We start from the raw sequence: 13332 nt of genomic DNA on the forward strand, positions 1-13332 counted from the left end.
ATCATGAGAGGGTGAGGAATGGACATTTGGTCAGAAACCGCAGTCAGTTCTCCACATTCCTTAAAGGGCTATGCAGAGGACTAATTCTTGTTATCTAGTTATGACCTTTAAGTGACCTACAGAAATCACTCCTCTTTAATAACTTAGTCTCAGACAAGTTTTAAAAATTGCTTTATCCTTTCTAACAGTTAATGATTCATTCTCTACCAAAATTACTTACGATCATTAACAGTCGTGATGTCTCCACTTGTTTTCATTAAATCCTGCGAGTGACGTTTTTCATCTCTCTTTCTTCTTTTATATGGAGTAAATAATCTAACTGGCCCACTCTAAAAACAAAGAAAGAATGCTATAGCACATTTGTAAAATTATTAGAATTTTAAAACTTATTACTTTACATAAAGTAATAATATCATTTTTAAGTACTAAAAATGTTTCCAAATTGCTTTAACTACATATGACCAACCAATCAACTTTAGGCCAAGTAGGCCTAAAGCTGGTTGGTTGATTGTTTTGGATTTATGTCAAAAGAAATTCAGGCTAGAATTAAGTCTGCACATTGCATGTTTTCTGCCCAGTTTATTGTTATGTGGGATAAAAAAGAACAGTTTCGGGAGTTGGAAAAAACCCTATCTCTGTATGGAGTCTGGCTAACTCACCTTCAGTTGAAAAGTGCTGATAAATATTCCTGAGACACAGATTGGATTCAAATCCAGGTCTTTCAAAGTCTAAAAAAATATTTCTTTTTCATTATTCTACCAATCATGTTAAACCTAAAAAGTTGCTATTGCCTCTAAAAGAAAATACCTCACGTTTTTTAAAACAATTTTGTACCTCACCCCCCAATATTAATGTAGAGTACTTTTATTTTTCACAAATGTGAATTTCTCATTTGTATATATTTTACTGTTTTAATATATTATATTAAAATATTGTTTTATTATATTAAAATAATAAATATTATTTTATTGCTTAATAAATAAAATTTATTAATGCATGTATCACTAATAACAAAAAGCCAAGCATCAATAAAACATTAGAAAGAGTGACTGGTCAGCAATTTAAAAAAAAAAAAAAAATTAAAAAAAAAAACTGAATTTTAAATCTGTATGCTTTATTAGTGCAAAACATGTTTTCTATTCTGAAACACCACTAACTATATGATCTGGATTCTAATAGCAAGTAATGAGATATAAAGTACTTTTACTAAATAAAAGTGCAGTTAACAAACTTTAAACCAATTTGATTTGTTAAACTTCTTTAAACCTGGAAATAATTTTGAAATGTTATCATAAAATCTTAGCTGGTATAATAGCAGGAAAACAGAATAGATTCTTGATCAATAGAGCAAGTGTTAACTAATAAATATTTATTAAACCTACTAGTTTCACCAAACTATAGCTGTTGGCCTCTTTAGAGTACAAGCACTGGTTAAAAAACATTACACAAATATGAATAACTGTAAAATTCTAACGATTATAATTGCAAACTGAAATAGCATTGAACGTGAGTAATACACCTATCGCGTGTACATGATAACTAGTTGTTGCTAAGGAACGTTCTGTAGGTTGCACTGAAGTTCATTTCCTGTATGTTGAGAGATCTAATTAGGGTTTTCCATATCTCTGGGAGTATTAAACCTTGGTTCCTGTTAAGGTTATCAACAGAGCGAGCGACTGTAGCTGCTTCTTTAAACATTTGGGAGTGGTAATCTTCTTCTATGTAAGGGAAACAGCTTTTATCCCGCTCAATGGCATGGTTAGTTGTAGAAAAATGAGATGATAGGCCTGATGTCTTGTCTGTTGTTTTTGACGTAACCAATGTACTCCTTCTGTCTAATTTCGAAGCTTCTTGATGTCTGCCTGATGTAACTTGAACCACATGGGCATGGAATATTGTAAACTCCAGCATATTTATAGAAAGGATGGTTATCTTTTGAATATCTTAGTAGTTTACGAATTGTTTCTATAGGTTTGAATGTCACTCTTATTATCTGTGGTTTGAGGAGATTAGCGAGCTTGTTGGAGATGCCACTTACATACGGAATCACGACAGTTTTGATATACTGAGTATCCTCTCACTCTCTTTGTGGTGGTTCAGAGAAAAGGATTTTGTTGACGAGTCTTCGTGGGTAGCCGTTCAAGTAAAGATTAGATATCAATGTTAACTCGTCTTGAAGGTCCTTGTTATCTGTTGTGATGCGGACAGCTCTTTTCTTTAACATGTGTACTATGCTGAGTTTGTGAGAAATATGGTGAGAGGAGCTGATTTGTAGATAGCGACCTGTATTCATAGGTTCCCTGTAAACTGATAGGTTTATATAGTCATTGATTTGCTTCTTAATTAAGATATCTAAGAACGGCAGTTGTTTGTCTCTTTCAAGTTCCAGAGTAAATTTAATAGAATGATGAAAGGAGTTGATCTTATTGAGGAAGTCAAGTAGGTCATCCTTTTTGTGGTTCCATACGATGAAAATGTCATCTACATATCGCCACCAAATTGTTAGTTTAGGAATTATTTGAGATAGGATTTTATTTTCGAGGTGTTCCATAAATAGGTCAGTACAGAAGGTGAAAGTGGACTGCCCATTGTCAAGCCAGTTAATTGTTGGTAAATCGTATTCTTCCAAGAAAAATAGTTTGAATTTAGGCAATGATCGTACAGTGAGATTATATCTTATGGGAACAAGGTACCTAGGATGCTGATGACCTCCACCACAGGAACGTTTGTAAAAAGAGAGGTGACATCTAGGCTAGCTAGATGTCAAGAAAGCTAGCTAGATGTCTACTTTTAGTTTTAGCAAAAAACTTTACTTTACTTGAACGGCTACCCATGAAGACTCATCAACAAAATCCTTTTCTCTGAACCACTACAAAGAGAGCTAGAGGATACTCAATATATCAAAACTATCGCAATTCCGTATGTGAGTGGCATCTCCAACAAACTCGCTAATCTCCTCAAACCACAGATAATAAGAGTGACATTCAAATCTATAGAAACAATTCGTAAACTACTAAGATCTCCAAAAGATAACCATCCTTTCTACAAATATGCTGGAGTTTACAATATTCCATGCTCATGTGGTTCAAGTTACATCAGGCAGACATCAAGAAGCCTTGAAATTAGACAGAAGGAGCACATTGGTTACGTCAAAAACAACAGACAAGACATATCAGGCCTGTCATCTCATTTTTCTACAACTAACCACGTCATTGAGTGGGATAAAAGCTGTTCCCCTTATATAGAAGAAGACTACCACTCCCGAATGTTTAAAGCAGCAGCAGCTACAGTCGCTCGCTCTGTTGATAACCTTAACAGGAACCAAGGTTTAATACTCCCAGAAATATGGAAAACCTTAATTAGATCTCTCAACACACAGGAAATGAACTTCAGTGCAACCTACAGAACGTTCCTTAGCAACAACTAGTTAATCATGTACACGCGATAGGTGTATTACTCACATTCAATGCTATTTCAGTTTGCAACTATAATCGTTAGAATTTTACAGTTATTCATATTTGTGTAATGTTTTTTAACCAGTGCTTGTACCCTGAAGATGCCAACAGTTATAGTTTGGTGAAACTAGTAGGTTTAATAAATATTTATTAGTTAACACTTGATCTATTGTCCAAATAATTACTCTAGTTAGATGATCACGAAAATAAACAGTCATCAAGAATAGATTCTTTTCTTTCATAAAATGGAATTTTGGAAAATTAGCACAAAAAAATAAGTGCTTTTAATCTAGTGAGTTCATCAAACCAGGTACACATATTATTAATAAAATCTGTTTCATGCTCAAATCACTTTATGAACTATGGCAGGTATACAATACTCTCTGCATATTCTCTAAAAGAATGTACTGAATATCATCATCATCATCATCAAATTCCTGCCATGTACCCTCAAGGGGTGTACAGGATATGACAGTACTACATGAAAAAATTACATCATTACTAACTTCCTATCTACAATTTTCCTCCAAATCAGTCTGTTACTTGTCAAGACTCCAACATTATCAGATCTTATATTTCTATCATCTAAGGCACTTTGTACCATATCAATCCACCTATATCTTGGTCTTCCTCTGGGTCGTTTTCCTGCCAACCTGGCAGAGAACACTTGTTTTGCTAATCTTTTTGCTCGCCCATTCTGTTTAAGTGACCATACCATCTGAGATTAGCTCTGCTAACGCATTCCTGGATGCTGACAATGTCAAGTTCTTCACTAATATCCTCATTTTTAATATGATATTGCCATTGATGCCATCTGTTCACGCCTCTAATCTTTCTCAGGACTCTCATTTCTGCGGTCTCTAGTCTTTGGTCAAGTGTTTTACTTCTGACCCAGCTCTCAGATCCATAAGTTAAAATTGGTTTGAACACAGTCTTGTATACAGCTAATTTAGTGTTCCGACTAATTTCTTTCTTATTCCATATGAATTTATTCAATGACTTCCCACGATACCAGCTTTGCTGATTCTGTTGTCTATTTCTATATTTAGTTTACCATCTTCAGTAAAAATTGTGCCTAAGTAGCTGAAATGTTTTACTTGTTCCACAGGTTCTCCATTCACAACACAGTTGACATTTTCAATGATTCTGCCTATTTTCATTGTCTTTGTCTTTTTATTGCTGACCTTCATACCATATCTATTACAACAGCTATTCAATTTAGTCAGAGAATCTTGCAGACTTGTAGCGGATTTATTTAGAAGTATAACACATCATCCGCATAAAGCAAAGAGCTGACATTAACATCTATTTCTCCATTTCTTTGCCATTCAGGCTTCTTATGTTGATAGTACCGATCTTTAACTCTGGTGATGTTGAGTTGGGGTTTGTTTTCAGATTTGTTCCAGTAGCTGACTTTTCGCTGTTCGCCCTGGTTCCCTGGCGAAAACAACGGGGGCCTTGTTTAACCGGGCGACGCCCCAGCCGGCATGAAATTTTGTCATGTTGTACCATCATTTTTTATTTTGGTTTAACCAATAAGAATACAATTTGGTCGGCTAAATCCCAAATTGCCAGCCCATCCTCGTTCGTTCAGTATCAAAGTAGATACCCAAAAGGGTGCACCACGAGGTGAGGATTGGACATTAGGTCAGAAGCCCTGGTCGGTTCTCCGCATTCCTTTAAAGGCTATGTGGAGGTCTCCTCTCAGTTATACAGCTTTGACCCTTAAGCACCCCTTATAGTATTAAAAACTTCATAGGGCCAGCAGAACAGTATCAAAATGACATGAAATGTAGAGAATCTGTATCAGTTAATGCTGAAGTTAAAGATCAGTTAAGAAAATCAGACTCCGATAGCAAGGCTTCTAAATACTTCTGCAGATATTTGAATTGAGAATCTTATCGATGAATAAAAAACTGGAAGCATTTATTTACATAGTTCCTCTCCAAACTGTAAAGCATAGCTTGATAGATGAGAGCAAAATAAAGAACTTATCATGGAAGAATGGTAATTGGTTGTGGAACCAAAGTAGCATATAATGATAGGGAAAAAAGCTGTGGCAAAATTAAGGAGCCATGTAAGATCTTACACAATATTCAACATAATGAATTAGCTGTTTTAAATTATATTCAAGATGTTCTCTTTGTTGCTGAAAGTGAAAAGGTAGAAACATATAAAGGTGTGTGTGTATATCTTTATGCTGACACACACACCTTTTACAATTCATATTATGGGTAAGTAAACTTTTTTTTTTCCTGGCAAAATTAAGTGGTATTTCTGGAGCCCTCCTCTTCAGTATCTTTACTTCTAAGCACAAAAACAAAGAAAGTTAGATTTTTATGTGTCTAACTAAGATTTAAAATTTGAGAACCCTGGTTACCGTATAATAACTGATCAATATCCCTTGTGGATAGTACTTAAATTTTCTTTCACTGTATTAAAACAATCATACGGTGGGCTGTAAAGTAATGTTTTAGCTTAAAATGTGCATCTGGCTTACTCATTTTCCTGTAAAATTTGAGTCTTTTTTTTCTATAAAACTGTTGCAAATTTTTAACTGTCAAGTCTGTACATGGAAAATGGGCCTTCAATTTTACAAATTGTGTATCACTGGTGATGAGACACGAGCCTTATCACTATCGAACAATTCCAAAACTGACGCTTAAGATTCTAATTAATTTAAGCATTTCAACCAACTGAATGTAACATTTAAATTAGACAAAATTATTAGTAATATTTTTTATACGATTTTTAAACCCATATAAGATTATCAATAAAAATAAGTAACGAGTGAGGAAAAAAAAAATCTTACGAAAACAAGCACCACAATACTAGACCAAGCTTTGTTGAATAATCATCTTCAGCCTTAGAAGTGCATATGCAACTTCAAGAGACATTTCTTTGGGTGACTAAAGAATTGTCTACTGTGATTACTTGAACACTGATGAAAAATGAAATGCTTTCAACATTAGGCATTATTTTTTTAGTCAACCTTTGTAAACCTAAATTACATATAAATAATTGTTAATTTAATCCTGCACTATAGGTTAAGCCTTTCACATAATTTTCCAATTAAAAAATTTAAACGCTTCAAATTATGATGAACAATTAGATGAAAGTGCTAAAGACAGATGGTAATATCACCTTGCTCGATGAAAACTAGAAATGAACTGTTGATGCACTATCAAGTCCATCATTTACTAAAGTTTGAGGTGTTATATTACTTTTTTAAACCATTGTTAAACTGACATTAACTGTAAAATCACTTGTGACCAAACCAATGAAGAATCAAGGTTTAAATAGAGCTGTTTAAAAGACTTATTTGCATACCAGCCAGTACAGCTGGAATTCTGAGGTTATTTTACTAGTATAACAGTAATCAAGACCTGGTGCTCAAAATGAATCACAAAAATGGGCCAGGTTTGTGATATGGGGTTATCCATGGCTGTTCCTTTAACCTGTTGATTTTTTCCCCTTTATAAATAAAACCACCTAATTTCTTAACAAATTCAGTCAGTTTTATATCAAGAGGAAATTTTTGTAAGAGCTGCAGAGTAAAGGAATAATCTGTAATAGTATATTGGTAAACAATCAAATTATAAGAACATACCATTAATTCATCCTTCTTCAAGTGTCATGCCCTAGAAGGAGGTTGGCAACCATGTCACGGAACTTTTTTCTTTCTTTTGCTGCTCTGGAACATTTATGGTAATTAAAGCCAGTCCAGTACTTAATGTCTTCAAACCACATTCTCCTGGGTCTTTTTCCATCCAGTTTCCCTTCTAACATTAATTTCCGAATATCTTCTTGTCTAGTTAGATGTCCAAAATATTTAAGTTATTGTCCTTTAATTATTTTCATTAATGTTCTTTTCATTTTTGCTTTCTTTAAAACATCTTCATTTTTCATTTTCTTTGTTCATGGTATTTTCAACATTCTTCTGATGGTCCACATTTCGAAAGCTTCTAATTTTTTCTCTGCTTCTTTATTTTGAGTCCACGTTTCACTGTTGTAGAGAAGGCTTGACCAGATATAGCATTTTATTAATCTTTTTCTTGCGTCTATATTAATGTCTCTGGATGTTGAAATAGTTTTCATATCAATAAAGGCTCTTCTTGCTATCTTTATTATTCTTTTTATTTCTTTAAGGGAATTTCCTCTGTGTGTAAACATTTGTCCCAAATATATAAAAGACTGAACCTGTTCAATTTTCATTTTGTTAACAGTTCTGTTTAGTTTCTTATTGATTGGTTCTTTTAATATAACGATGCACTTTGTTTTCTTTAGGTTAATAATTAATCCCACGTCTAAGCTTCTGTTGTAAATTTCTGTGACTAAGTTTTGAAGATCATCTTCAGATTCAGCTATAAGGACTATGTCATCTGCATACCTGAAGTTGTTGAAGTTCCTATCCCCAACTTTTACACCCTTCAGTTCTGAAATATTTTTAAAAACTTGCTCACTATATATATTATACAGTAAAAGTGATAATAAGACACATCCTTGCCTTACTCTTTTTTTGATTTCAAAGTTGTCAGAACATGCATTTTTATTTCTTATTGAAGCCATTTGATTCCAGTATATATTTGTAATTATACATAGATCTTTTCTTTTTAATCCATTATTCTGTAGAATATGTATTAATTTCTTGTGATCTATTGAATCAAATGCTTTGGTGTAATAAATAAAACAAAGATATATGCTTTTCTTGTTATCAAGGCTTCTTTCACATAATGTTTTCAAATTGAAAATTCCTTCTCTTGTACCTTTGTCTTTCTGAAAACCTGATCGAGTGTCTTCTATTTCTACTGACAAAGTGTTTTTATTCTTTCAAGGATTATTCTCAGTAGTAATTTTTTAACATGGCTTGTTAAACTTATTAGTCTATATTTTGAACATTAAAAAGTTCTTGGAATTTTGGGAATAGCGACAAAGATCGATTTCCTTAGATCATCAGGGATGTATCCTGTATCATAGATGATATTAAAAATAACCTTTAAGTCATTAAGTGAGTTTTCATTTACTTTCTTTAACAATTCGATAGGGATCTGGTCAGGGCCTAGTGTTTTATCTGTTTTCATTTGACTTAGAGCATATTCTATTTCTTTTTATGACTGGTTCACCATCCATATTTTGTATATCTGGTGCGTCTGTGCGATCAGAGTTAAACAGTTCTTTTCCATATTCTTTCCATCTTTTTATGATATCTTGTGTCTCTAGTAGCATTTTTCCATTTTGATCTTTTATAGAAAGATTATGGTTGAAATTTTTCTTTTTATTTGTCAGAACTTAGATTGACTTATGCATTTCTTTACTATTGTGTTTCTTGTTCAATTCCTCTATTTCTTTACATTTTTCATCTAGCCACATGTCTTTAGCCTTCCTGCATTCATTTTTTATAATTTTACTGAGTATTCTATACTGCTGTGTACTTTTCTTTTTTCGTCTTTCATTCATAGGTTCTAGTATTGCTTCAGTCATCCAAGGTTTTTTCTTATTGTATTTAATTTTTGGAATAACCTCGATAGTCGTCTCATATACTGTAATTCTAAAATATGACCACCTGTTTTCAATTTCCTCTGTGTTACAAAGTATATTGTCTTCTGTTTTATATCCTACATGATCTAATTTTTGCCTAATTTCTGAGTTAAACACCATTATGTTGTCAGGTATATTCTGAGCCGTCAAGTCTTTCAGTATGATTGTTTTTTAGTTTAATTTTTAAAGTAGACACAACAGGATTATGGTCTGAACCTATATCAGCACCTGGGTATGTTTTTATGTTGGTTATATTATTTTTGTATCTATTATTTATTATTATGAAATCTATTTGGTTTCTTATAGAGTTATCTGGGTTCATCCTTAGTCAATTTAAATGTCCTTATTTTTTTAAATAAGGTAAGATAATAAGATAATTCTTATAAATTTACAAGAATGTTGCAATTTTGTAAGTAGAAGCAACAAATGCAACTGACTATTGGACAGGGAGGGAAGAGTAATTCCAGCCTTAGGGATTTCTTGCATCAAAAATCCAAAAATTCTAGGTGATATGCCATGAGAAAAAATGCATAGTTTAGTAACAGTTTCATCATCCTCAATTGAAGTTATGTTGTCTAAAAGATTATTTAGTTTATTGACTTGTGATTTGGCAGAATCAGAATGAAGCAGAAAGATACTCCTGTCACATAATAAAAGTAACCATTTTCAATGGTATTCAGAAACATCTATGATAACAGTTGCTTACTGGCAGTGATAACAACATTACTATACATATGTTATAAATTACATTTGGAAAATGATGTTAGGGCCCCCCCCTTTCTGCATTACCTTGAGGTTACTTAGGTTCGAATTTGTAAACAAAATTTCAAACAGCTTTCCGACTGTAGGGCGTTTCCTTTAGCCTTGACAATTTTACATCTTTTGTTTTTCAAAGAGATAGCTAATTCTCGTTGGGCTGTACACATGCTACATACAATACTGAATACTAAAGGAAAACATTATTAACAGGTATTCTGGGTTTTGCCTATCTGTAAAAACTCGATGTACTTGTTATGCAAGAAATTTTTCTTGCTGCATCGAATTTTTACAATGGCCCACCCTTTCTAAAAAAAAAATTTTCATACACTGAGATATGGATGACAAATTTTTTATCATCGTTTCTAGGTCACAAATCGAAGTTTTTCTGGGAGTTATAGCACTCCGTCACTTTGCTCTCTTCATTATTGTAATACGTTATGCCTTGACCTTAAAAATATCGTGTCTGAAAATGTTGTCGGGTTTTTCTTGGGTCTTCAGCCTCTGCATTATCCTCCCCTAGGGGATTGCAGTGCTCGAGTTCATCATCGAGGACTTCGTGATTCACAAACCTATAGTATTGGGCTTTTGTTGGTCAGGTCTTCCTTTTTCTAATAAAGAGTTCAAGGAATCGCCCAAACACACAAGTCTGTCACTTCTCCTGTTGTACAGTTTTATCCTATCAGAAAATACGACTGTGATTCTTTCAAGGTCCTTTACGTCGCAATCTTAAAGTTCACTGGGGATGTCTTTTCTAAAATCTTGTAGGGACCCAGAGCGCTTTTACCAAATTTTCCTCCTTTCCCCTGAATTGACCTTTGCTCTAGGAGGAATAAGTTGTCCAGGATCAGCTCCTTATATTTTCTGAGCCTGTTTATATATTCTCTGGTTTTCTGCGAGCTAAGTCTGCTTGCCTCCATTATCAAGTCATGAGTGATTTTATTTCTCTCGATCAAGTCGTTTAAATACTCGTCTATATCCGTGAAGCCGGAGTCAACATGGGTGTGTCTTAAATCACAGGGAAAGATCAAATCCGTAAAGGACTACCACCAAACTTTCTCTAATTGCTGAATGGATGGCGGTTCTGCAGGAGAACAGAGTTTGTGGCAAATAGGTATCCCAACTTGTCACTTTGTTGTTAGCAAGTTTGGCTAATGTGTGCTTTAGGGTTTTATTAAGCCACTCACACATTCCGTTCCCTTGGGGGTGATAGGGGGTAGTAAAAATCTTCTTTATTTTAAGTGTTTTGCATAGCTGCAGCATTATTTCTGCAGTGAAGTTTGCTCCCTGGTCAGACAGGAGTGTTTGAGGTGTTCCGTATCTAGACACTATCAACTTCAGGAATTTGTAGTCTGAGTGGTTTGATCCTTCATTGCCACCGCTTCGGGGAATCTGGTGAACATGTCGATTGCTACTAGAATATATATTTGTTTCCCCTTCTGTGTGGTGGGAAGGGGTCCGATTATGTCCACGGCTACTGCTTGAAAGGGTTGGACAGCAGCAGGGAATGGTTGCACACGAGCCTTTCCTCTAAAACTGGCCTTCTTTTGACAGATGTGGCAGGAGGAGGTATATGACACTACATCCCTCCTCATTCCCTTCCACAAATATCGATCGGATATACGTTGCCACGTGCGCTCAAACCCCTGGTGCCCTGCCAGATCAGAGTTATGGAATGAGTGGAGTACCCATAAAATCATGACTGCTGGGACTAGTATTTTGTCTCTCCACCTACCCATTTCCTTCTGTTTGGATAACAGAAGCCCATCATCATTTACGTGTAAGGTTTCAGGAAGGAAACTTTGCGTGGCAGTGGCTCCTTCTTCTTAACCTTATCATATATTGTGCTCCACATTGGATCCTTTCTCTGGGCTGTATGATGAGATTTTTCTGCCATGATTGAAGATGGGCAGGGGTTTATTTTTGTTCTCCATTAGGCTTTCTTCTAGTTTCTCGATGTTGTGTATGGGACTAGGAATTTCATAGGTATTACTCAGCTCATCATTTCCATTGTTTGGTCTAAGAGATCTAGATAAATAATCTGCCACCACATTTTTCTTCCCGGGGATGTATTGCATATCAATATTGTATTCTTGGAGTTCCAGGGTCCACCTGATAATCCTCTGGTTTTTATCTTTCATTGAGGATAGGAAGGACAAAGGCTGGTGATCTGACCATAGTATTATGTTTTGTCCTAGTAGCAGGTATCTGAACTTTCTAAATGAGAATACTATTGCCAGAGCCTCCTCTATTACCGAATAGTTCAGCTCGGAGGACGAGAGTTTTCTACTGACGAAGGCTATAGGCCTGAAGTCGTCTCCATGCTTTTGTTTTAACACCGAGGCAATGGTATCATGAGAGGCATCCACCGAAAGAAAAAAAATCTCCCCAAATTTGGGGTAAGAAAGGACTGGGGACCTCATTAGCTCTAGATTCAGAGCATCGTAGGTACTTTGCTGTTCATCATTCCACTTAAATTTTACCCCTTTCTTCATCAGTTTAACAATGGGTTCAATTAACACAGAGCAATTAGGAATAAATTTTCTATAAAAATTTATCATCCCTATATACCACCGGATTTACCTTACTGTTCTAGGGATCTTTGCTTCCAGGATGGCACATGTGTGGGGGATTATTTAATGCTCACTCACTTTGTGACCCAGGTATTCCACCTCCCTCAAAAAGAACTGACACTTGGAATATTTTAAAGAGAGTTTGGCCTGGCGCAATCTCTCAAATACAGCCTTTAGTATTTCCTTATGAGTAAGTAGATCTTGTGAATAAACCAGTAGGTCATCTTGAAAACAAATGACACCTTTTCCTAGAATACCGGCAAGGACTGAATTCATTAGAGACTGAAAGGACATGGCAGAGTTTCTTGCACCCTGTGAGAGCTGACACAGTTGATACTTTTGCCATTTTGTTGCAAACGCAAAATACTTCCTGTCCTCCTTTCTTAGAGGGATTTGATAATAACCTGAGTTCAAATCAAGTTTCGAGAAGTATTTTGCATTCGCAAGTCCTATCAGCAGCTCCTCAATCTTACATAAAGGGAAATCAATAGGTCTAGTGATCATGTTCACTTCCCTCAGGTCCAGAACGAATCTGAGACCGCCATTCGGTTTCCGTACTAGTATATAAGGGCTGTTCCATTGTGAGCTTGATTTCTCGATTATTCCTGCCTTCTCATATTCCTGTAGCATAACTTGTAGTACCTCCATTTGGTTGATCGGTGTTTGATATTGTTTAATGTGGACAGGCTCATTTGTGGTGATCTGAACGGTATGCTCCACCAGCTCCGTGCAGGACAATGAGGTGATTTCCTCAGTAAAGACCATATTATATTTTTTGATGGTTGTGAGTAGAAACTCTTCAATCATTCTCCTTTCTTCCACATTATCAGTCTGATGCATGGCATTTCTAATTAATTCGCTCTTCCAATCAGCTGCCTTGCTGCCTTTATTTCGAGCGCTATACTTGTCTCACTTTCTTGTCAATGTCGTGCCCCCCCCCAAGGCTGGGATCACTTTTGAGTTCTACGCCACACAGAGACTCTGTGCCTGTGGCAAAATTGCATGAGAAA

General features: G+C 35.2%; 1 protein-coding gene across 2 annotated transcripts in view; it reads right to left on the reverse strand.

Moving 5' to 3' along the window:
• The window catches only part of LOC150109134 (deformed epidermal autoregulatory factor 1 homolog), a 118730-nt gene that overhangs the window by 79720 nt on the left and 25678 nt on the right, over positions 1-13332 (reverse strand). For both annotated transcript variants that reach the window (XM_090411721.1, XM_090411720.1), the window contains exon 3: positions 221-329. In XM_090411721.1, the coding sequence (XP_090267847.1) occupies positions 221-329 (109 nt within the window). The remainder of the gene's footprint in view (positions 1-220; positions 330-13332) is intronic.

The sequence above is a fragment of the Typopeltis vanoorti genome, chromosome 2, assembly GCF_054136105.1.
Source record: "Typopeltis vanoorti isolate ZY-2024b chromosome 2, IOZ_Tvanoo_1.0, whole genome shotgun sequence".
In the NCBI taxonomy this organism is placed as follows: Eukaryota; Metazoa; Arthropoda; class Arachnida; order Uropygi; family Thelyphonidae; genus Typopeltis; species Typopeltis vanoorti.